This window comes from Gallinula chloropus (assembly GCF_964237585.1).
Source record: "Gallinula chloropus genome assembly, chromosome: 7".
NCBI lineage: Eukaryota > Metazoa > Chordata > Aves > Gruiformes > Rallidae > Gallinula > Gallinula chloropus.
In genome coordinates, this window is record NC_140092.1 from 1,571,061 (window position 1) to 1,597,017 (window position 25,957).

Here is a 25,957-nt window from a genome sequence, read left to right on the forward strand (position 1 = left end):
GTGAATCTGAGCCAGGGAAACAAAATGTGTTGGAGAATGGATGGTGACTTATCAGAATTTAAAGAACAAAAAAAAAAAAGTTGAAATTTAAACTTTCAGCTGAAAGCCAGTCCAAATTAAACATTGGGATGCTTAGAGACATCACCCTGGGTAACTGGGCACGTTGCCTTCACCCTGCTGAGACGCTGAATTCAGACATCTATAAAAACACATATTCACAGTCATGAACTGAGGTTTCAGTGAAGAGAGCATCCATCAGAGAGGAGGCAGTGTCTTCTCTGATGATAGACATCTACCTTCTTGCAGACCACACAGGCTCATTCAGCCTCACTGGTTTTTAATCACACAGGGCCAGCATTGGCAGTTGGATGTTATAAGCTTCTTTGCCTGAGAGTTCAGAGTGCTTCATGGTAGGAATTGTTGCCAGTTACCTCTGATGGATGCAGGAACTGAAGCTGAGGAGGAGTTGAACAACTAGTCCAGCATCAATCACAGTCTGGAACAGATCTGAATTGCAAACCCCTTACTATTCAAATAAGCTGCAGAAAATGTTTTATCTGTATTAAAGTCAGAGTTTATTTACCAGAGCCACCCCCTCCTTCACCTTCTTACTGCCACTTGACTCTCATTCTTGTGGTCTGTACAAAATGTGATTGCAATCAGCCTTTTCTCCCAGATGAGTTTATCATTTCCAATTGCAGTTTATTTTATCAGCTGCAAAGTTATTAGCATGTCTTAAAAATCCCACCAAAAATCTACCCTTTGATGCTTATTTATGTGTTCATCAATTAGAAGCCCTTTAAAATGTCAGATTTTCCAGTCTCACTTGGAGCTATTCATGGAGCATCACAACAGTTCTAAGGTTTACAGAAAGTAAACCAGACAGTTTAGACAGCTTTTGAAACAGCTGCAAGTTATCTGAACCTGCTGATAAAATAAGGAAGAAAAATAGAAACAAAATAAAAAGGAAGAGGAAAAAAAAAAGACAATAAAAGCCTATCTATAGGTACAGCTGGTTAACTTCATCCTGGGCTACTGTTAAACTGGAAATTATTTAATCATTATCATGTGAATTGACTGCTACGTTTGGTATTACGATGCCCATCTATAAGAAGAGCCCAAAGGAAGATCTGGGGAGCTACAGTCCTATCACTGACCTCAATGCCAGGGGAGATTATGGAGCAGATCCCCTCGATTGCCATCATGTGGCATGCACAGGATGACCAGGCCATCAGGCCCAGTCAGCTGTTTTCAAGTTCCCAGGGTCAAATTTGTTCATAGCTGTAGGTCACAGAACTCATCTTCCATCATCTTCATCATTTTCATCATTTCCCTCACAGACACTTCAAGAATCTTTATATTCTTATTTATATTAGTTTCCCCTTTTGTATGTTATCAGATTATATAAGTGCATGCAAAATGAGCCCATGTGAACACATTGTGTATGTTTTGCAGTATACACAACCTGCAGTTCAACAGATGTGTGTGCTATGTCTGGGTCACTCTTATGACCAGGGCTACTCTGGATGTGCCACCAACAGCTGATGAACTACACGTTTGACTGGCAAGTTGTGATCACTCACTTGCAGATAGTTGGAGGGGTGTTTTAATATTCACATCATGAGAATGCCAGCACAGGCCAGATTTCAATGTTCACCAATGTATTAACCAAGCACATGTTTTCCTTCACAGACTTTAGGATCAGGCCGTAGTTTCTATGGTTTATTTGTGCTGGACCCATGTTCAGCTTATTTGTTAAGCAGACCCAGCTCCAGTGACTGGAACTCTGAGGAGTATAGGAGTATTAATGTAATGGATAACTAATCTACCTGTTTTCCCTTTCAGGCTTTGGGTGCATTACGCTGTCAATCATCCTCCTGTGTCGAATGAGCTCATGTGGTGTTTGCCAAGGCTCCCGAGACCGAACATGGAAAACGAGCAGAGTTATTTTGATTCATTGTTGTAACAGATTGTAAACCTCTCCTCTGTTTTTAGAAACATTTGCCATAGCAGCTGAAAAATGCTTTTTCAAAATACTATTGCTACAGCCATGGGATTAGATCTTGGGTTTAACCCAAAACACCCTCTGTGCCGCTAACACCCCCTTTTCTAGTCCTCCTACTCGCTGTGCACACTGGCTGGGTTATTCATCCCTGGGTTTAGGGGAGAATTTCAATCTAAACCAAACCTACCCTGCACAGTACCTGGCAATCCATATGACCTTCTATTTGTTAACGTTGGCGCCTCAACAAGAGAGGTGGGGAACTATCAGTGAGAATGAGCTGCAGCATTTTTGGTGCTAGCAGCAGAAAGGCTTCTGCTACACCTCGTTAAGCAGTAAGCTTTAATTTCATGCAGATCTTTCCTGTTTTGTATAAATGTGAAAAACTGGACATGAAGTGGTTTCTCAAAGTGTTGGGATTAACAACACAGCCTTTATTAAAACCCTGGAAAATTGTGTACACTGTAAAAATATGCTTGTGATAGTTGCCTTTTGCTTGCCAGGTATCAGTGAGTTTTCTTTCCCCTGTGCTTCTATAGCTTGCAATTGGGATACATCATCTGCTTAACAACAAATTCCTGGGCTTTATAATATGCAAACCAAAACTGTCACCTCTCTCCCCACCTTGGGTCCAGGTTCTCTGTGATGTAAATTCTTTTCTTTCTGGCTGAGCCAGGATGTGTCACTGTGACTGGAAGCAGCGAGATGAACTTGTGGGAGATCTTTGCTCCCAGGAAGATGTTTACACTCTGACTTTCCCTCCCTGAATCAGGACACAAAACAGTGCTGGGGTGTCAGGTATTGCCACACACACACAAAGGAATTGTCTCTTATGGTCAGTCTCAAGGAAATGTAGTACCACACAGAGCGAGTCATGTAATCTGTGAGGCATTCATGGGATACCACCTGCATCTTCTGGAGAATCTGGACCTCAAACACCATGGGAATGGGACTGTATAAAGGCACAGACAGCTAAAGAATCCTCTGCATCATCTAACGACTCCTAACTCCAGGAAGAGCTACCTGATGCTTCAGGCAACGATTGCCTTTCTCTTCTTCCTCTTCCTCTTTCTCCATGCTAATAGAGACAGTGGGATGGTGCATCATTTCTCACTGTTCAACAGTTCCTTTTGGGAAAAATCAAAGACTCCACAAGTCCCTGCGACCTCACTGACCTTCTGAAGCTTGAGCATCTCTTTGCATTTGCCCCACAGGTCTCACCAACCTGAACAAGATGATGGCTGCAGCAAAATGTTATGTGTCAGAAGAAGAATGTAAGAGTCATTAAACAGGAATCAGATTTTAGTGGAGAAAAGAAAACTCTTGTGTTTGATGCTGATTTATCATCTGCAGAAGCATGTTCTCTGGTCAGATGGAGGAAGGTTTCTGGTCAGCAAGCTGGAGGAGATCATTGCAAACACTGCAAACTCTCACAGCCTTGGCATCTAGAGGCAGCTGTATGCTTCATCTGCAGCAGCCAGGGGAATTAGAGAAATCCACCTACATTCCATGGAAGGACAACTAACTTTCAGGTACTTTTTCTAGAACCATAGTGCCTTAGTCTTTTGTTTCAGAACCCAGCTCCAAGCCACTGCAGTCAGCAGCATTACCAGTTGACTCTGTTGGGTCAAATTTCCCTGGTACCCTACAAAATAAATTTGTTATGAAAATACTGCCCATCTAAAAATATAACCTTAGACCAGATTCACATTGAAGGAAACACTGATTTTATTTAATTACCTACCATGCTTTAGGCTAAAAGAGTTTGAAAAAGTAAGTTTTGCAAATATTGCCCCAAGCTGAGGCTGCTGTGCAATGCCTGCCAGGGCTAAACGTGTGCAAAGTACCAGTTTTCTTCTCAACCAACATATTACATTTCTTCAGTCGTATCCTAAAGTGTGGTGGTGATTTAAGGGAAGTTTGCCAGGCTGCTTTCAGAGGCTGCTCTTTTTTAATCTGCCAGGATTTACTCATGTGTCTTTTGCTGCAGCTGCTGTTACAGATGTGAAGAAAAGAAGAAAAACAAACAAAAAAAAAAACCACAAAAAAATAAAACCCCAAAGGCAGCTAACTCAACTTCCCTACCACATTCAATTTCTGTTTGTGGTTGTTTAGCTTCATAACAATCACATTAATGATACCAATCAGCAAGAAGGCAGAGAACTTTAGCACAAGCTCATTCAGAAAAGTTACTGCAGCAAAAGCAGCAGAAACAGGGACCATATGTACAGGCCTTTTGAAAAAAAGATGAAAAAGAAACAAAACCCCAGTGATATATATTAATCCCTGCACCTCTCATCACTTCCTCAAACCCTGCCCACTGGTTTCTCCTCCTCATATAACATCTGACATCTCAGGCCACTGAGAATCTGTAAAAGGCTTTTCAAAACATCAGGACTCCCTTAACCTGCCACAAAGGTTTCTCTGCTTTCTCCTAAGTGGGGGATTTCACTCCAAGATTTATGGGCCAGAATGGCACTATTTTACTGCACCAAAATGGCAATATTGAATCCCAGAGGAGTAGCATGTTTCAGATGTTGAAGTCTTTCTTTACAGCCCTAGTGGAGGCAATAGCTAGTTTTCCAGTGGGGTATACATCTTGCAGGAGGTGATCTGCACAACTTGCAGTGGGAAGTGGTGTCTAACCACAAAGATTACCAGCATGATGGACTTTCCAGCTCAGATATTTTAATGCACATAAAAAAGGTAGTTGGGAGTATTTCTGGTGGTTTATGCTCCTTGCATCTGTATTTACAGAGGGGAAAGAGACAGCTTTGGACATCAAACAGCTCGAAAGGCAAGTGGAATTAACATATTTCCAACTCTGATCAGGTAACTTTTGGTAGGTGTCTGTGGCAGTCACACCATGGGTTGGTGAGCTTGACCCCTGAGTGGGGCAGGTTCCATCACTTTGCTGCTTTTCATTGAAAGAGATACCCCATGTTCTTGTAGATAAACCTGGATGATACCATGAAATACCACATATTACTTCACTCTGAAAGTGTTAATTTCTCCCATCGCCTCAGAACTTTATGGATTGGTTCTGCTGGACATGAGACAAAGCTGGGATATTGTTGACTCATTCACAATGAGGATTGAAAATTCGCTGGTAACCAAAGGCAAACCCTTCATTATGCTGACACTGGCTTAAGATTGTAGGGTTGGAAATCATCTCACCTAACTTGGGATCTGTACAGGACAGACATGGACATCAGTTCTGCTCATCTGAAGCCATCTGTACAGGAAGGAACTTTATAGTAAAAATTTCTAGGATACAACTTTTTGGACCTGGCTTGAACCTCTACTTTCTAAGAAGAGGAAAGCCACAGTTTCTGTCCTTCCACACTAAGGGACATGTAGCCAGGTAGCTCCAGTGAAACAGCCAGCAGTCTATATGTCACCAGTCCAGAGCTGCACATCCTCCCACAGAAGGACAGACTAGCTGGCACTACTGCCACAGCACTGAACGCTTTCTTAACCAACCAAGATGTTGGAAAGTCATCTTCAAAAGGATTATCACCACCCTCTCTAGCTTCAATGTCTCTTGTTGACATTTAGGGTCTTACTGAGGAGACAGTTGATGGCTTCTTGTTTTCTTGTCTGTTGGGTTTGTTGTTAGGGTTTGGCTTGGGGTTTTTTTTCCCCAAGCTGCTTCTCAGATTTCAAGCAGCAAAATCATTGTGCCTGGTTATTTATAGTCATGGAGGCAGATGACTTTGTAGTGGGACACAGCTTCAGATGGAGGCGATTGGGAAGTCATTGAGCTGAGCAGCTGTGCAGCTGCGTCACCAACCCCCTCGAGCTGCCCTGTTATTTTCCTTGGCGACTGCTTCCTCTAAGAACTTGTTTTTTCCTGACTGTGCCTCAGTTGGCTGTTTGTGAGGGCCTGGACAGTGTTTGTTGAAGAAAGAAAGAGCAAACAGTTGCTTCTGTTACTCTCTGGAGATCTTTACAGGGAAAATGCTGTTTGATATGGATACATTCTCCTTGGGAGCCTTTTAACAGAAAAGGAGGGGAAGAGGAAGGGAAGATGAAGGGAGACCTGCTCTGCCTGACCTTTCTCCCCAGAAGATAAAAATCAAAAGAGGAAAAATAAATACCTTTTTCCTCTTTTTTGTTTGTGCCTGTGGCAGCCTGAAGCTGCACTCCTGTACGGACACACCGTGCTCCTCAAGCCTCAGGTCACTGCTAGGGAATATACCATTGGGTGTTTTTAGTAGAAAAATGCACTATAGCACTGCCTCACGGGTTTGCATGAAGGTCAAGAGCTGGACCAGCCAGCAACATCTTCTAAACAACTCTGCCTTAACTGCTGGTGGTTGGTTCTGCTGAGATTTACACACTATGGAGTGACTTGGAAAGTCCTTCTGCAGCAAAACCCCATCAAGGTGTGTCTGCTGACACCAGCACTGGGAAGGTCTGGATGAAATACCAAATCTACTGTTTGCAGAACACCGAAGTTGCAAAAATAATCTTCTACTGTGGGAAGAGGGATGGGAACAAACACAGTCCTGGGTGTTTTCCCCAGGAATATCCAGTTAAATGAAGATTACAGAAACCCAAGTAAATAAAGGGAATAAAATAAACATACTACACCCCCTTTCCCTTCCCTTTTTAAGTCTTCTTCCTACTTCAAAGCAATCCTCAGACTTTAGTCCTATATGTGGGTACAGAAAACATACCCATACTACACATACACACCCACCCTGGGACAAGTTCTCAACCCTGCCTGTCTTTGAACACCCATTCCTGACTAGTGGTACCTAAACAGAGGCAGCAGCACCTTCTATATCCTGCAGTGTCTTGTGGCTAAATAAGCTTTTCATCAACCCACTGCCCTGGATATTATATTATTGACTTGAAATGCTCAGCACAGCAGTCCAGACTTCAGAGCCTGGGAAGAAAAAACCAACAAAACTCCTCTTTCTTCCGGATTTTTGCTAAACCAACAAAGCCTCAAGCAAGAAACAAGCAGTCAAAACAGACTTCAAAGAGTGTGAGACTGCTGTCTGGGATATATGGTGGTAAGGAATAGCTGGTGCAAAGCCCATGGAGAAGAGCAAACAGCAGCTGCTGCAGAGGGCAAGATGCAGAAGAGCGAAGCAGCCCTTGCAGAAGAAGCTGTGTGGAAGGGCTCTGCCCAGAACTAGCTGCTGTGTAGACAGCCATGAGTCAGGAACAGAAGGCAGAGGCTGCTGGTCAGGCATGTGGCTGTGCAGAGTCCCTCATGCAAAACACTCAGACCAGCAGGCAGAGGCTGTTGTGCAGAAGAGCTGCTGTGTGCTGCTGGTAGGTGTAACGTTCCAGCAGTCTTTCCAAGCCTTTGCAGATCCCCACAGGACAAAATTCCTGCAGCAGGGAGAACTGCAGGACCACAAGAGTGGTCTGTGTGTCAGAACAGCCGCAGCCTGCAAATCTCCAGCTTGCTCTGCCAGCCCTTCCCATGCAGACAAGCCCCAGACTCCTCACATACCATATCCCAGCGTATCAGATCATCAGATCAGATCAGATCAAGTTTTTCCTTGCTTGCAAATAGAGAGTGCCTCCCTTTCCAGTGACTGATACCAGAGATACAAGTGTGCTGGAGCACTTGTGCAGTGGGGGGAGCAGATAGCCACAGATCATCAACCACAGGAGCTGCTCCGCAGTACTCAGGGGTGACAAGGCTTGTGCCACACTGACTGTGGTCCAAAGGCTCTTTCTCCATTATCGTTTCCCCTTGGGGAGAGTCACTGGTATTTTGAGATGTTACCTTTCCCTCCCATCCTCAGCTGCTCTGTGGGTACAGAGATAAATATAAGATGCCATCACTGCAGAAAGGGGTCTCCAACTGCTAGCAGTCTGGCCCAGTGTCAAGTTCATCTAATGATACAAAAGAAACTATCAGACATACCTGCTTTACTTAAAAAAAAATAATAAATTCCTAAGAATATAATTGTCTTCTTGTTAGTGTGTGCTGTTCCCCTCTCTGGCTTTCTGCTTTGCCCATACCTTGCCTTCCTAACAGCCACCATCTCTGTTTATGAACGGTATTGTACCATGCTTGGTGTTATCTCATTTCTCTCTTCCACTGAACACAGCCTGAAAAGTTGTCTTTAGCTTGCTCAGCCCCACAGCAGGCAGAAGAGAGGGAGGAGAGGCATGAAGAAGCTCCCCAGCAGGGCTTGGCTTGCTGTGCCACGCAGCTCCCATCGCAGACCCTGTGAGGCTGCAGCCTAGAAACACCTCAAAATGCTCATGTCTTTCCTGTGGTCATTACTGAGCTCCCTCTTTCCTTATTTGGCTGATTAGGCTATGTGGAAATAGCAACAAGGCTTTAGAAAACTTTGAGGTACTAAAAGGGTGGTCAGGCTAATGAATATTAAAGATACTCATCTTGCTGACCTGTGCATCCCTTGGCTGGGAGAAGCTGCAGCTGCCAGTGTCTTTGAGAGACTAAGATCACACTCCCATTACTCCCATTTTCCTTCAAGAGACACAACCAGTAACTGCTTATAACAGAAAGACTGCCTGAGTGTTTTGTTGTAGGCACTGATGGGCATTTTATCTTGTCTTAGCCAAGACACACAGACAGCAACGCTGTGTTGCAGCCCGAGCGCTAACTGCTGGCATGGGTAGATGCTGCCTCTGGTACAAGACTGTGCAGGCAGCCTCTGCAGCTCTGGCTGAAGTCAGGGGGACAAGCAGCAATTAATAAAGGCTGCTCTTGTATCTCAGCAGTTAAGGGTCACACACAGCTAAAATGACACGGATGCTCCTGCAGCAGCCAAGGGAACTGGCAGTGCTTTCCTTCTGTGAGAATCTCCCCTGACCTCTGTTCTCTCCCCCTGAAATGTGCAACAGCACCTGCAGACTGAGAGATGTGCAACCTCCACGGGGTTTTCAGAGACATGTTAGAAGAGTGGGACTGCTGTTAGAACTTGTCAGTTTTTACAGAGCAAAGAAACAGCCTTTCTCCTCTCCAGTGTCATGATTGAAAGACCAAGACAGTTGGCCAGTGCCTCCAGTATACTGTTTCATTTTGATGCTGCTATGTCACTTCCAGACTCTGTTCAGCATTGCTGTAACTAGAGTTGCTATGCAATTCATTTCAAAATCAGCGCTGTGTTATTTGGGAGCAAAAAAACTTCTCTTACAATAAGAGAAGCTGGTCAGCCTGTGAGTCTTCTTAGCAATTTGTTGGTCAAAAATCTGAAAAATGAGCAACAAACTGACATAAGTATTTCACCTTCCCTGGATGTGTTCAAAAAAAGGGTAGATGAGGTACTTAGGATCTGGTTTAGCTTAGGATGGGAATGGTTGTACTTGATGATCTTCAAATGTCTTTTCCAACCTTGTGATTCTGTGAATATTAATCAATGGACACAAACACCCCTCACAAACTGTAAAATGTCAGTCCTAATGCAGTACAGGTGCACTGATAGGCTTGGCTTTGGCCATGACAGAACCCTGCTGCATGCCACGACTGGCCCAAGCCCAGAACCTGTGTGTGCTTTTTGCAAGCCTGGATGCTAAGGTTGTGTCTGCATGGAAAGGAGCTGATCCCCCTGAGCATGGAATAGTCAGCAGGTTGGAGGGGGTGAAAACAGCTCTTCTTGTAGTGACAGCTTTATTAAAGACATGGGCAATACTGTGATGGAAAGGAAAAATATCCATTTCTAGGAGTAATGTGCCCCATTTACCCTTCAGCTGTATAGCTGCTGTCACAGACACCAGCAGGTACTGACAGATTGGGCTTCTCTGGGGGTCTGTCATCATACAAACCCAAAGGGGCAAGTCAGCTGGTATAGTCAAAAGTCTAGATGTGGTGGCAACCTAAAGGAGAGGTTCTAGCTGCCCCTAAGATACACTCTGATGCAAAAAAGGGATTAAATAAAGTCTAGAACCAAGTCTAGAAAGCCCAGCTTGCTGTGGAAATGCTCCAGAGAGAGTCTTCTGCCTCTTTGGGAACGGTGTGGTTTAGGATACCTGAGAGATCTGGATTTAGGTTTTAGCAATTTCTGTCCCAGGTTTATTATCTAAAAGCTTCACGTGGTCTAGCTGTAAAACAGGGTTAATAGTGCTTCCTTTCTGCTTCTTGTCACATACAGGCAGAATTAAGGACACCAGGATCCCAACTAGATATTCTCTCAATGACATCAAAGGAGGGGAAGACATTCTGGTTTAGAAAGAGTTTTATACCAACACATTATTTGTGTAAACTTTAATCTCCTTACAGTAGAAACATACACAGTACAAGCCAAAAGTAGTTTAGCAATTTTACAGTAAAGCTTACCAGTAAAATGCAAAACTAATTTGTATCAAATCTTAAAAAACTGTGCCCTTTTTCAAACTTAACTTTGTTCAGCACATCGTTTTGATTTACATACAATAAGGCATTAATTCTATAAGAATCATTTACTATATTTCAAAATTGCATGACCTAGGTGTAACACTCCATAGCCTGAATCCATTTTTGTTCCTTTCCATATTTACAGATTTAATCTACCTGCACTGACATGTAGCATACAAGCACTAAGAACAAATACAAGCTTTGCCAATAATAGTTTCACATTGAAAAGTTACATTATAAAAAAAAAAAAAAGAGCTCATTTGTGCATTGCAATAGCTTGGTTCTGCTGTGGCCATGACTGTAGGTTAAGGATATTCTCCCCTTTTGTCATGCTTCTGCACTTCCAGTCATAGTTTGGTCTTTTAAAATGGAGACCTGAATCTGCTCTGAACCTGCAGGAACTGGAAGTAGACCCCATTTTCACCAGCCACCCAAAATTTGTTTCCCTCCTCCCCAGAACACAGTACTTAAATTTCTGTGAAAGGTAAATCTTCTATAAATGGCATAACTGAATTCATTCTAGCTACTATGTACAGAAATGGCTCAGGCAATTAAGTTAGTCCACCTTGTCATTAGTCAACATGAAGTGTAATTACTGTAGCTGTAAAGGAGGTATCTAGTGTTCCAGAATAAGTGAGTTTAATTATGGTGAGAACTTCCTCAATTCTATTTACATGACAACTTCAGGCTCAATGTTAAATAGCAAGTCATCATTTCCTCTTCGAACTTCAAGTAGTAGAGGTGATTCATTCATCACAGCCTCTTGCAGGTCACTGGAGGTCATCAAAGGACGCCCGTTGACTTTAACAATAATATCTCCATCTTGGATCCCTCCTCTGCAAAGACAAGAAGGAAGAGGCACTGAGCATGCATTCTGTGTGGAGAAAAAGTGCCAAGACTATGTACCACACCACCCCTTTGGCTGAGGTGACCCATTTTCACTTGGATTCGTTTCCCCTGAAGGGAAATCCCACCCTTCTCAACGCCTGGGGAAGAGCAATCGGTTGTACTCGCCAGATGCACAATCAGGCTGGCAATATTTCTCTGAGGATTTTACTCTACACCAGCAAAACCCCTCACCACCAGGAAAAGGAGTCCAGCTCTCTCTGTCTTCCACAAAACAATGGTGAAAGAGAAAGAGAACAGACTGACTATTCCTGTTGAAGAGACCCTTGACTGACTCCCTCCATCTCCGTGCAGGAACACCCTTCTATCGCCCCAATATGGATTTTCAAGCACTGGGAATTAAACCTCACTCTCAAAATTCCAAGATGAGCAAAGGTACCAACTGAACTACAGTTCTCTCTTGCTGTTCAAATGTAATCCAGAACAGCTGCTTGTATCACCTTTGCATTCTCCTAATAATTCCTAAAGAAGCTGTTTAGAAATGTGTGATTCATTTGCCAACTGTTCTGTAAAAGAGTCTCTTGCTCTGGGATTAGGCATTGTCTCAGGTATCACCTCTGACAGTGTCTTCCATGAAAGCTACCCTGTTTCCTGTTTAAACTCCATGCAAGTTTCTATTTTTTAACATAACTTCCACAACAAAATTTGGTTCATGTACTTGGGGTGTTCTTTAAATTCACACACCGTTAGTGTTTCATAATGGCATTTAAAAAGCCCTGATATTCAAATATTTCACTTCTGTAGATGTGAGTAGAATCTTAGCACAAGTGTTTTTACTTTTTTTTTTAACCTAAGGGAACAATTTTTAGTTGTTTAAATACAAATCAGGACTGGTAGGAGGAAATACATGAATATAAATAGAAAGATTACTGGCTAGTATCTACTTGGAAATTTATTTATGATGAAGAAAATAATGTGCTTCACATACCTATGAGAAGGCGAGTTTGGGACAACTTCATGTACATAAATTCCACTTCTGACATCAGGAAAATCAGCATTGTTGTGTTTCAGCTCTTCCACTAAGCTAAATGAGGAACAAATCCATATTAATGCTAGCAATGGGCAGGAATTTAATGCTGCTTTCATCTTGCAAGTCATTCTTAATTTGTTTTTAGCTATAAAAATACAGTTTCTGGTAACTTCAGTCATCAGATCAAAACTGCAAGAGTTTTCTGAGGAAACTTAAACTTCCTCAGATTTTCTTGATGAATTGTTTGTGTATCCCTTTCTAAAGAAAGGATACAGGAGCCAGGTGCAAAAGTCTCTAAAACATCCTCTCATTTCTGAGGAGATGGCATCTTATGGGTCCCTTCTGACTCAGTATATTCTGTGGTTCTATGATTCTGTCATTTCAGGTCTGTGTAGAGTGTGGGCTAAAACCCATCTCTAGAAAGAAAGTTTTGAACTAATGACAGATTACCCTGCTGACTGCCATGAGAATCTGGGGTCCCTCAGATGGAAAGCAAGCCCAAATAGCTGCACACAGCTTCATCTTACTTGAGTTTGTGCTAAGGAAGCTAACAATTAAATGACAACAGCACAACACAACAAGGGAAGTAGTCTTTTCCTGGAAACAGGCCTGGAGACATCCTACACTTCTTCACTGGCTGCCACAAAAGCAGTAAAAATCCCCATAGTGTTCACAATTATGCAGAGAAACATTCTGAGCTTCTCTCCACTGTGGTGGCCCAGTGATGTTAATGCCATTGCACTGATGTGTTCCAGCTGGGGATCTGACCCTTTGGGGAGGATTGAAAGAGTCAAAAACTCAGTAAACAAAGATGGCTTTACTGCAACCCCATCTGGAAACTGTCTGGTTTAATTCTGTAGCCTACCCTCACATTGGAAAGGTGCCTACTGCTGGGAACAAACACAAGCATGAGAGCCTTCACTGTTATCCTAGACAAGACCTGACCTGGGTAACAGCAACCCACAAAGCAATGCAAGAGAGACAAGACAGTAAAGAATTGGAGAAAGGTGTTCATATTCTGGCTTTGTTAACGTGGGTACATGAAGTTTTGGTTCTACTGTCTTTCCAGTTTACAGTTAAGACACCGAATCTCACACCATAGAGATGCCTCCACTGGCACAGATAAAACTGCTGCCAAACCCTCAGGCAGCTAATGTGTCACTCCCTCAGAGTCACTTAAAAACAGCAGCTTCTCTAAATGTCACCTAAAACCTGGCCTAACTCCAGACATCCTTATCAAGAAGGAAATCCAGTATTCAGGCTCTTCCTAATGTCCTTCAATGATCCCCAGAGCATCCACCATTAACAGTGTCTAGAGAATGACTGGCAGGGGTTTTCCAGATCTCAGAACGTGGTTTTCACCAACATCATTACAATGCATGCCAACTTCATAGCAGTTAATGTACACTCCTGGGTTCTCTAGAGATTTGGAATGAAAGCTGAAGCACTGCTGACCACATTTTCTCCACAAGATCATACAGGTTACCTCTCTACGGTACTTACGCAGGTGTTATTGTCAGCATTCTGATGCCAATGAAGCGTTTCTTCCCATCTGAAAATAACACAGAGGGTAGTTAAGAAATTCAGACAAACACTAACAAAAGAAACTACACTTGTTGACCCAAAATGCCCATCAATTCAAACAGGATGTATCAGCTTTTAACAAAACTAAAGAGAAATCATACACGTCTGATTTCTGAGTTCTAAATGCGAATGGTTGGGTATTTCTACACCAAAGGATTAAAAACAAGGTTTAAAACAACAACCCACAGACCTCAGCCAGGATTACAGAATTATAAATGGTGAGAATCCACTCCTTTAAGAACAGCACCACATTTCTGTAGCTGGCTGACAGTGCACAGCTGTCTTCTGATGACTTCCTGCAGTGAGTGCTGCAGCAGGGAGTTGTATCCGGTGTGGAACATTTCCCCTGACCTCTTCCAGCAAAACTGTTTCACAATTTCTTCGAGCTTCTCCGTGTTCTCTTGTGAGGAAACAGTTTGTAAAAGAGATGTACAGAGCCTCTTCAAAGTCTTATTCTTTCCAAGAACAACAGTCCCAAGTAAAGGAGTTAGTCCTGAATCTTACACATGTCCAATATTCCCATCAGTGCCAGTGAAAATCTTGACTATTAAGCATTGGATTTACTACACTCTGAACAATCTCTCATCTCTGTCATCTCTGTTTTTCCCTGAAACGTTCTGGCTCTCCTGTAATTTAAAGTGAAACTAATAAGTCAGGCTGAGAGAGTTGGGCTTGTTCAGCCTCGAGAAGAGAAGGTTGCAGAGAAACCTTAGAGGAGCTTTCCAGCACCTAAAGGGTCTGCAGGCAAGTGGGAGAGGGACTGTTTATCAGGGAGTGTAGTGACAGGACAGAGGGGAATGGCTTTAAGATGAAAGATGGCAGGTTTAGGTTAGACATTAGGAAGAAATTCTTTACTATGAGGGTGGTGAGGCACTGGCACAAGTTGCCTGGAGAGACTGGTACTGTTGAAGGCCAGGTTGGATGGGGCTTTGGGCAACCTGATCTAGTGGAGGGTGTCCTGCCCATGGCAGCTGATCTTTGAGGTCCCTTCCAACCCAAACCATTATAGGATTCTAAAATTCTGTGAAAACCAGCTATAGTAAGAGTGTCACAAAGAAGTCCAGTTACTCAAAATTAAAGTCTCAAAAGCTGTGGCCACTGCCACCAACTAGTGCTCTCATAGTGCTTCTTTAGTCTCTGTGGCATAAATGTATCCTCAGTTTTTAGAGAAAACTAAACTTGATAACTGTTCCATCTGAAAATAACCATCTTGAACCTGCAATGTGGCCAGTTAAATGATGAAGTTGTCTTCATGAGGCACATAGATGACACTGGTGAAATTTTACTGTCTGCATGAAACAGTTTGCTGCTGGTCATTGCTTACCTGATGCAGAAGCATGCAGCAGTAAAAATCATTCTCTGGGGGCTGAATTAGGAATGTTTACATGAAAGAAAAATTGAAATGAAAGGAGAAAAAAATATAATCTGGAAGAAACAAAATATCAAGGAGAAGATTGGGCAAAAATCAGAAACTATAGCAGAAATACCGCTGATCTAATAGGGAATTATTTCCCAAGTGGCTAATGATCATAGAATCATGATACATGTAAACATAAGGCTTTGGGGAAAAAAAAACACTCTGGTAATTGCAGACTTATTCATAATGAAAATTCTCATTCTACCTTCTTCTCTGGGCAGTTTGGGGTACTATTCCAACACTGTCATGCATTAAAATTCACAATGGCCATCAGCCCTCCTCAGTGTCTGACACGCTGCGAACAGTGGTTGATAATGGAACAGCAGCAGGTCATTGTATAAAGTGAAACTGATACCCAGGGATTTCTTTAGCAGCAGAGTTTAGATCCCTTCCATTCCCCCCACACTATTTCATACATCTGAATAAAGGTGAAGAAACTGCAAGCCTTTCGTTCTGCAAAAGTCTGTTCTGTTCAAATGTAGCCCCATCAGACATCTTACACACAACCAAAATGTTTCACAAACAAGGATTAGAAGGAAAGTAATTGTCCAGTTTATGAGCAGTATCTGCAGAGACTGAACAGGCACAGGAACTACTTGTATATTTTTATTATCCCAAAGGACAGGCATCTTGACGTCAGAGTTAAGTCACCTTGGCAGAACAGTATGTGGCACCTGGAACCACCACTGTCTTATTACATCTGCTCTGTGAATAAAAGGTCTCAAAACCTGTCATTCTGGTAATGTGTGCAATCAAGAGGCAGAAGAACATAGAATTAAGAGAACTGGAATAAAGTGAGATTGTAAATCTGAGCAGGATGTCACCAAGGCAAAGTCCCAGCAGTAGTTATAGGAAGGTTAATATGTTGGAACCATCAGGTTGAATGAATGTGAAACCATTGCAGCTTAAAGCTGGAGCAGAGCACACCAGAGAGATATTCAAATAACATTTTGTTTTTGGAAACATCAGGCCAGATTAAGCACTGACTCCAGCGGTACAAATTCAAGTAAACCAGCCTCAACCATTAGTTTAAACTTAAATCTGTCTTGTTTTAGGAGAAAGTCACAGACAGTTGACCCCAAGTATCTAGAAGCAGTTCAGTTTACAGAGATTTCTGTCCCACAGGAAGAAAAGAATTTGCTATTTTTCTTTTTTTATTGATGCTTGTAACAATAGAGATACAAACCACACTGACAAACACAGGCTGAAAGCAGAAATGTTTATGACCTATAAACTGTGGCAGAAAGAGCTGATAAATCCAAATTAAGGGGTCAGGTCCTCATACTCTTATGGGCATAAGCAACTCTGGCACATGAGTATCCCCATGCCACTTGATTTCAGTGGGGCCAGGATATCACCAAGATCTCCAAGTGAAGAAACGAGTCCTGCACTTTTTATTCAAGCAGCAGGCAAAACTCCTCTGCTCACTCCTTTTGCACTTAGATCATCTAGCAGATTGCACAAACAGCCCTGAAAGCATTCAAGACATCCCACTGCCAAACAGAAACCAGAAGCAGAGCTCGAGTCTCTAATGCTGAACCATGTGCAGTATCCCTTCCCTATAAATCGCATGACTGAATTGACTTGGTCATCATATGTACAGTCAGAAAGCTTCCTAAGCAGCCCTCATGACTACTGGTAATCCATATCAGTAACAATCATACAATTACACAGGTGAGCATAGAGTTTCAACACAACGAATGAAGTGCTCTGGGCATGTCAGTGAGGATTGTCTTCCACTGTAGAGAGTCCATGCTTGAACACTTTCTAGTTTTACTGTTCAGCTGGAGTCTAAACTAGGAATGGAGATGGCAGAGCCAAGATGGAAACTGAGAAATTGCATGGGATACAAACAAAAGACACTGAGGTAAAAAACCAGTCCATGCCTAAGTATGGAGATGTCCTCTGGAGGTAAAGGCAGAACACACAGACAGTTAAAACTGAGACACAGCAGACACCTTATTTTATGCACCAGTTTAGGAATTCTTAACTATAAAAGGAGGTTAACATTATTATTGCTAAACCAACAATTAGCAAAGGCTTTCAGACTAACCAACAGACAAGTATCTCCACGCAGAGTGTGGTAAATCTGTGGTCCAAAATATATTAGGTATAATTATATATTAACTATACATTGAGTAATATAGATCATTCAGATAATAATCCTCAGTGCAAACAACTCATTTAGATGCCACCCTCTCCTTTCTCCCCCCTCTCTCCTGTACTTCAGTGGATCATATATTTACAGTTATACAATGGATGGGACTTCAAACATGTATGTCTTCTACATAAAACTGGTAGTTATCTGCCCTAAACTGAGGTTTAGAAGACTAAGGTCAAACTTATTAAACAATATCTCCTATATCACAGAATCACAAGGTTGGAAAAGACCTTTGAACATCATCAAGTCCAACCATTCCCATCCTAAGCTAAACCAAAATGAGTAATATTGCCAGAGTAAATCTGATAAATCCATCAGTAAATCTGGAAAGAGTAGTTTCCTAAGGGAATTTTATTATCTTCAGACAATATGATATTTAGAACAAAATGGTAATACTCTTAAACTTATTTCTATGACCTCATTGCAGCATAAGGGTGGATCCCACTGAAATGACTGAAAAGTAACTGGAGCAAAAGAAAACATGACAAAAACATCCCAAAAATTCTGCTTCTACAAATTCCTGATGTCAGGAAATAACAGCTACACAACAAACCTAAAAAGTATTACTAAAAGCATAAAAAATGCAAAGTCTCAAGTATGGTGAAAATATATGCTAGAAATTAACCTTCTCTATGTATCAAGGGCTTTAAAGGACTATTCTTCTGGTTGCAGCAAAAGTACCAGTGGTACTTCAGAGAAGCTAAAGCAAAAGAAAGTTTAAGAAATAAAGTGCTTTATAAACTGCATGTGCATAGGGCATGCCAAGCAGCCACAGCCACACTGATGCTAAAAGTAAGAGTTGATCCTTTTCCTTTGATTAGGAGATCATCAGAATGATGAAAAATACCAAGCAACATGTTACAATCACAAGATGAAAATGAATCTTTTCCCTTTCTTTCTTTTTCTTTTTCTTTTTTTTTCTTAGGGTGCCATAGGCAAAACTATCTCTCTGCCTTCCAGCTGGGCTCAGCAGGTTCATCATTCTCTGGAGCAAAGATGCTTGATGGGGCAAGGTGACTGATCTCAGAGGTTGCATCTCTAGCCTTCACTGACTTTCCAGCCCCAGTTACCCAGAGCCTTCTGGCACACGGTGAGCTTTCAGCCTAAGGCTGGGGTTCACGCCTGAAGGGTGAGCCATTGCTCCTCCCTGGTTTGAGATGAGCAGTTTGGTTCTCTCAGAAGCCAACAGTTAGTAACCTGGGTGAATACATAGGGTTTTGATTTTTTATTTTTAGCTTAAACAAAATTATGTCAGCTGCTTTGAAATGTACTTTTCAGCTCATATTAACAACTTTTTTCATCAGCTTCCCCTCTCCCCAAACCAACAAGTGAAAACAAGCTAATTTGAGGAATTCAGCAAAGCAGAGAGGGGACCTGTCATAATTGTGATGGTCTCAAATATACAAGCAGATGCATAGCTTTAAAACCTCTGTCTAAGGCAAGTTCCTGAAATAACAATATCTGAGAGATCACTGAGAGGACAATGGTGTAGGAAAACAACCCTGGCATCTGCAACTGGATGAACTCAGGAGAAGATGAGATTAATATAAAAAAGATTCAAGAGGAGCAGCAGCCAACAGTCATGAGTAGGGTGTGGACAGATAAATTGGCAAGCTAAGGAGAAAAGAAGGTTTGGCCTTGGTGAAGAATTCCTAGGTCATCCTTGGCTGTGCAGCAGGTAGTATGGTACCCAGTACAATGCAACAGAGAGGAGGCAGGCACATAAAGTCCAGAGTACTGAAGTCATTAGCTGCTGGTGTATTTAGTTGTATACGCTCTTTTTAGTGCAGAGGCCTTTTTCTTTCCCTGCCTTTCCCCCTACTTCCCATGTACTTCTCCAGGAATTAGCACACAGCTCTTTTTCCACTGGGGTCCAAGAATCTATCACCATATCCAATTATATAGCATTGATACAGAGGACTGTGGCAGAATACAGATCACCCACTGCTAGTGCACACTCTCCGATCCATGGACAAGGGCTTTAAAATTTTACCTTATTCTCCACAATACACCTTCTTATCTGCTGTGCTTGGACAACATGCGAAAGAGGAAACGTGTTCAGGACCATTTGACACTGCAATGACTCATCTGTGTCCTCACTATCCCCAGAGGGTCTCTGTCCCAGATTCATACAAATACCATCTACTCTTTGGGGGGTTGAATAATCAAATGTCTCCCCATCTTCTGCGAAGTTGTTTTCTATTTTCACATCTCTGGTATTCTATACTGTAAAATAATGTTGCTCCTCACAGTAACTGGATCCTGGGCCCATGTCTTTTGGCACTTTACTGACAGATGAGGCCAGTAAGTGGAAGATGTCACTGTTTCTGGCAGAGCTTACCTTTACTTTGCTTGTCATGTGACTCTGTGAGGAACTGAGTGATGCGGTCTGAAGGAATAGCAAAAGAAATTCCAGCTGTGACCTTCAAGGTGTTAATCCCAATCACTTCACCATCCTGTTGGGAGACAGCACACAATTAATTTGCTCCTAAGTGACAGGGTTCAGCTCCCTGCCTAGCATTTCATGTTAAAAGCTGAAAGAAATTTTGGAGTGTTGTAACCAATCACAGAATAAGCAGTGCTTGTAAGCAAGGGTCTGGGCTCTGATTCACAACCCCTTTTCTGTTGAATCACACTGGACAGAGAGATCACAGCACAGTGTGTTTACCCAAAGCTCATCCCACCCCTTGGCAAGAGATTCCCTTTGCTGAGCAGGCAGTGGAACCACTACCACCACTATAGCCACAACCCACTGGCCTGCAAAATCAGTGCTGGTTTACAGCAGACTGATTTAAAATCAGTTGTGCAGGCTGACCAGGTCCCTCATTTCCCCTGCATCCCAGGTTTCATAGTGTGAAGGAGTGGAACTGCTCCGAGCAGATCCTGTTCTTCCTCACTGCTGTGTAAAATGCCCTCTGCTCGACAGGGAAATGCTTTTCAATGCTGTATGAACTGAGATCTGATTTGCATCACTTGTATTGTCTCCAGGGTATCAGCCTACCAGGAGCCTGACTGCCTGGAAGCTGGTATGACCGATGCATCTTCTCAATAAATCATTTCTTCCACTTAATTCAAACTATCTCTTGAAACAGTCAAACAAAACCTAAGTCACCTGACTTACCAGGTTAACTAGAGGTCCTCCAGAGTTGCCGTACTGTAAAAATGACATAAGAAAACAATAAATTGGTGCCTCACTGTAGGAAATGCAATTTTCATTTCAAACAGCATTTTGTTTGAAGGAAACAAAAGAGAGAAGGTCAATTTCTATGCAGGACTGAAGGACACAATATCGATCACAGAAGTTTCCAGGGAGGTCCTACCCTACCCATTTACACCTCTTAAGATTAGGTTAATTTCTTTTCAGAAACAGGCTGTAAGGAGCAGTGATTTACCATTCCAAATAGAGCCTAAGATTAAGAAAAACTATCAAGTAGTTAAAATGAGTATTTCAATTCTTCTAAAATCTGTCAGAACAAGGCTTTGAACTAATTGCTGCTTAAAGTTATGTTTCAGTGAGGTGCATGTACAGTTCTTAAGCAGTTTTATTCATCACTTGTTTATAACACAGTCTGTCTCTCGTGCTCCACTGGAGAACACAGTGAATGACATGTTTAATTGCAGCATATTGCTATGAGGTAGGGACTATGTAAGGATTGATCTAGTAACCACAGACATGCAACCCTCTCTAGGGAGGGCATATATCAGCCCTGAGCAGTTCAGAATTGCCTAATACCTAATGGCCTTCAAAGGAAACATCCAACAGGACTAGAGGAAATGAGAGCTGGAGAAGTTTCCTGTCCATCTTCACGTTGGCTCAACAAGTTTGTTTTTGAGTGAGGCCAGAGTTTTCAAGTAAGTCTACTGAACAGCCAAGAGCAGCAACTTAGCACTCAAATTAAACAAAAACTAAGTGATGCATGACAGCAACATGAGCCATATAAGCTGTTTACACTTAGATAGCACTGGGCAAACCTTACAGATTCTCAGAAGAATAAAGCAGGCATTAAAGGTTAAAACAGCTTCGAAGTTCAAGTTTAAAACTGAGATGGGATTCTTACACTGTATCATTTCAATGACCAGCAGTTTCATGCTTGATTTTCATGTCTGACACAGAGGAACCAAGACAATGACTTTTCAGCCTTCCCCAGCCTATCATCTTTCATTCACTTGTCCTTTGCTTGAAGGATGTGACAATGAAGTAACTTTGGCATGGGCAATATAGCTCCATTTAGGAATGTATGGCCCTGTTTTCTCCTGCCCCATGTTCCTGCTGTCCTAGCATTTCTCAGAAGGCAGCTGCATGCACATTCCTGCAGGAAAGTCTTGGCTGAGCCACAGGAATGCTCTGAATAGACCAGCTCTCAAACTCCTCCCATTCTCAGGAGAAAACCAGTGCATTAGCTAAGCACAAAGCATCCCTGGGCCAGGGACCATCTTCATATTTTGTGGTCTCAGACAGCAAAGGAATTAAAATATATTGTCATTTTCCTTACCTCCTCTGCTATCACTAATCCATTTGGTTTAGTACTATCTGACACACTCTGCTGTCCTTGTCTAAACTTGCTCATTAGCTTTTGAGGGCAGTGAATGCCTAACTGTATACAAGGAAACAGCTTGCTCTTGAGAGATGTATATAGACATGAAATCACAAACTCCATGTTCTAATACTCTATTCCACTCATTCAGTGTGTGCTTCCAAGTAACCCATCTTCAGTAAGTTTTCCTATTGTCCTTTTACAACTGAAGAGAGATATTCCATTTACATGTGTTAAGAGGTTCAGCTCCTGGATCACATAAAAGCTTTTGGAAAAAGCTCACTTTTATTAAATCTTAGCACAAAAAGTAATTACCCTTTTTCCCATAGAATTTCTCTCAACAAGTCTGTGCCAATAAACATCTGTGAAGTGCTTTGCATGTGTAAAAGACTAAGTGTTCTGACTTACTATGTCAAATTTGACAATAAACTTGGAAATTATTTTGCATACAACATAGATTTCAGCCATAAGATTTCAGGCCATTTTCTACCTCAGATATACATGCAGTGCTCTTTTTATAATCAAGTAAAAGCTATGTATGTGCCCAAGGACTTTACTGAAGATCCAATCGGTTCTGAAGGGACACTATTTTCATGTATTTCTATGTAACATGAAGTGCTAGGACCCTTAACTCCAAAGTGTGCCTCAAACTTGATGTTATTTTACATCTAGACTCTTACTTGGGAGTAACCCAGTCTTCTCCTTAAGTTCTTACCTGAGTGTCCTGTTGTTTAATTGAAGTAGATACTATCAACCTGACTACTCTCATCTGGATTTCATGCAAGGTGGGTCAACTTTGGCTGGATGCCAGGAGCCCACAAAGCTGCTCTATCACTCCCCTCCTTAGCAGGACAGGGAGGGGAGAAAATAAGGTGGAAAAAACTCATTAGTCAAGATAAAGACAGTTTAATAAAGCAAAGGCCACATTTGGAAGTAAAGTAAAACAAAAGATTGATTCTCTGCTACCCATCATCAGGTGATGTCCAGCCACTTCCCAGGAAGCAGGGCTTCTGTAGTGATTGCTCCAGAAGACAAACATCACAATAACCAATGCCCCCTTCCTCCTCCTTTCTCTTAGCTTTATTGCCAAGTAGATGTCATATAGTATGTGATATCCCTTGGTCAATTTGTGTCCCCTGTCCTGGCTGTGTCCCTTCCCAGGATCTTGCCCACCCCCAGGTGAGTGGGAAGTGTTGGAGAGACAGCCCTGGTGCTGTGCCAGCACTGCTCAACAGGAGCCAAAACACTGGTGTGTTGCCACCACCTTGCTGGCAACTGACACACAGCACAACACCCTGAGTGCTGCTGTGGGGAAAGTCACCTCCAGCTCAGCCAGCCCCACTACATACAGCTTGTTTGGCCAGATCAGCTCAACAAGCAGAGAAAAACATGTTAATGTACTGCTGGCCTATACAGCCATGTGCTACTGCACAAGATCTACAAAAGGAAAAGTGTCTGCCACATGTAACATCTTCCTAAACAGCCCCAAAGAGGGCAGTTTTATTTAACACACCTTTCACAATACTGGATGCACCTTGCATACACTGTGCAGCCTTCTATAAAAAGCCGAACCTGCCACTGATTTTTATTTTTTAAAAAATCTGCTTTTATTTAGTGTATTCATCTTTCAGATCAGACACACTTCCTGCTGAATAGGTATCACCTTCAGGGCCCCAGGAGTGTGAAGCTCAACCCGTCCCATCCCCAGTGCTTACGTTGATGATAGCGTCTGTCTGGATGTAATCCATGTCCGAGTCCCGCAGCCCGAGCTCTTTGCCGTCCCGCTGAGCGGTGCTGACAATGCCTGTCGTCACAGTGTTCTGTAAGGCAAAGGGGCTTCCAATGGCCACCACAAATTCTCCTGGCCTCAGGTCAGCAGAGTGTCCCAGGAGCAATACTGGCAGTTTTTTCTTAAAGAAGCACAGAAAGATAGAAATAAGCATTAGTTTATACCTGAAAATGACCTGATTGGAAAGAGGCAAAACTAGTAAGGAGTTAGGAGCAGACCCTTACCATTGCATTAATGAAAGCGCCACACTCATGTAGCCTAAGCTTAGGTAAAACTAGTACACTGCAGGGTGTAACTTCTTTGTCTTCAGAAACAAACCACTAACCACAGTACCCTGCAGCTTCAGCCAAAAAACCAAACAAAAAACCCAACCCAAACCAAACAAAAACAACAAACAAAGATTCTGAAACAGAGCTCCTCCTTTTCCAGCTGACTATTCCCTACTCCTCCCAGAAACAGCATACAAACCAGCTATTGACCAGCCTGCCACTAGGTAGCACCTTACAGTCCATGGACAGGCACAAAGCTAGGACTGGCAAAACCAGCCCATGTCTTCAGAATATGGCCACATATTCACTGAGCTGCACTTTTTTTCTTCTTTATTTAGCAGTTCCCAGCAGAGAATACAAAGTCATTTAAAATTTGACCATGTGAAAATTTCCAAGGCTACAGAAACCATTCAGTACGTTGTTTTCCCTAGATATATTTCCAAGGAATCCCTAACCATGTATTCCATCCAACCACCCTGTACTCAATGGAACTGAAATGGCATTCCCAAACCCATTCCTTCATTGGCTTGTACTGCTCACCTTAGGGTGAATTTTTATTGTGGCAATGTCAGATTTCTTGTCAATGTCTCTGATGGTTGCTTCATAGGTGTCTCCATTCTGTAGCTGCACTTTCAGTTGTTGTCTCCCTGATATAGCATTGGTGCTCGACACCACGTGGGCATTGGTCACGATTAAACCAGAATCAGACATGATAAACCCAGACCCACTGGAAAGCGGGACATTTCGGCCAAAGAGAGGGTGCCTGTGCAAAAAGCAAGTAATTATAAGCAATAAGGGAAGTGTAACTTAGAGAACATTCCATTAGAAGTCATTTATCACCTTTCACCCTGAGAAACAGCAAAGCTTTTGATGACCAATATCAAAACCCTGAAAAAAAATTACCACCACCCCCCCCCAATATTAAAATCCTTAAAAAACTTTTAAAAACCCCCAACAAACAAACAAGGAAAATCTTCTGAAAATTGTGACTGCATTAGTCAGCCAGGCAGACAGGAACCAGTGTTTTCAGATAACCTGCAGGGTCCTTTTCCTATGGCTCCAAATCCTAACGTTATAGACTTCCTTGCAAAGAGGCTACATGACAAAAAGGGAGGTAGAAGCCCATCCAGTCCCACCCATTGCTGCTTCTACAGAGGAAGAAAATGTCAACAGGCAGTAGTAGAGTTGACAAAAGGACTGATCCTCTAATGTGAAAAAGGGAATAAAGAAGGAACCCTGCAGCTGAACAGAGGAGTAAAGGAAGAGGTGACATCTCAGGGAATCATGAAGCCCATGTGTAGACTGGCAGTAAAAAGCGTGTCTGGCAACTGAAAGGACTGGGGACGTGAAAGAAAAGAAATGAAAACACTAACAATGGGTAAAACTTGGTGGGAAACAACATTTGCTGCAATACAGTTAAAAGATTTTATAAACTGTTTAAAGTACTATGACTTTTCTGTATGAACAATTGCTGTAAACCCCTTAAATTTGTTAGGGGAACAGAGAGGGGTTTGGGCAGTAGAAGATGAGAAGAGGTCCACAAATTCTTTTTTCTTGCAAGTTGTGGTCCTTATTAGGAAATTATTTGAAACTTCTGGGCTATACAGCAGCAAAGAATTGGAGTCCATCCCAGGCAGAAGGCAGTATCACAATTAGCACCCAGCAAGCTGCTGGACAAACATTTACTTACAGAACAAACAATCTTAACTACATATGCAAAGATCTTAAACATCTTCAACTGTAACATTCTCTCAAAAGACCTATCACCATGTGCATAAAGATGTGTCTCAAAACCTGATTGTCTTGATTTTGTGTATTAAGGAAGCTGATTAAAAATGCTCAAAGAAATTCTTAAGCCTGTGAAAAATCAGAGTACACCAAGCAGAAAGGTATTCAGGCATTGGAGTCCCTATGATATATGCATTAATTTGTTTTGACAGCAGGTTGTTTTGAGCAGTCAATATTAAACCTGCCTCTCAGGTTCTTTTGAAC

At 42.3% G+C, this 25,957-nt stretch overlaps 1 protein-coding gene across 1 annotated transcript in view; it reads right to left on the reverse strand.

Annotated features, from left to right (window-relative positions):
* Nucleotides 1–10,899: 10,899 nt before the first annotated feature.
* The window catches only part of HTRA3 (HtrA serine peptidase 3), a gene marked incomplete at its 5' end in the record, with an annotated part of 24,420 nt that continues 9,362 nt past the window's right edge, over nucleotides 10,900–25,957 (reverse strand). The window contains 7 exon segments of the mRNA XM_084266974.1: nucleotides 10,900–11,170; nucleotides 12,169–12,264; nucleotides 13,714–13,762; nucleotides 19,714–19,828; nucleotides 20,494–20,526; nucleotides 23,623–23,817; nucleotides 24,506–24,728. Of these exon segments, the coding sequence (XP_084123100.1) occupies nucleotides 11,005–11,170; nucleotides 12,169–12,264; nucleotides 13,714–13,762; nucleotides 19,714–19,828; nucleotides 20,494–20,526; nucleotides 23,623–23,817; nucleotides 24,506–24,728 (877 nt within the window). The 3' untranslated portion in view covers nucleotides 10,900–11,004.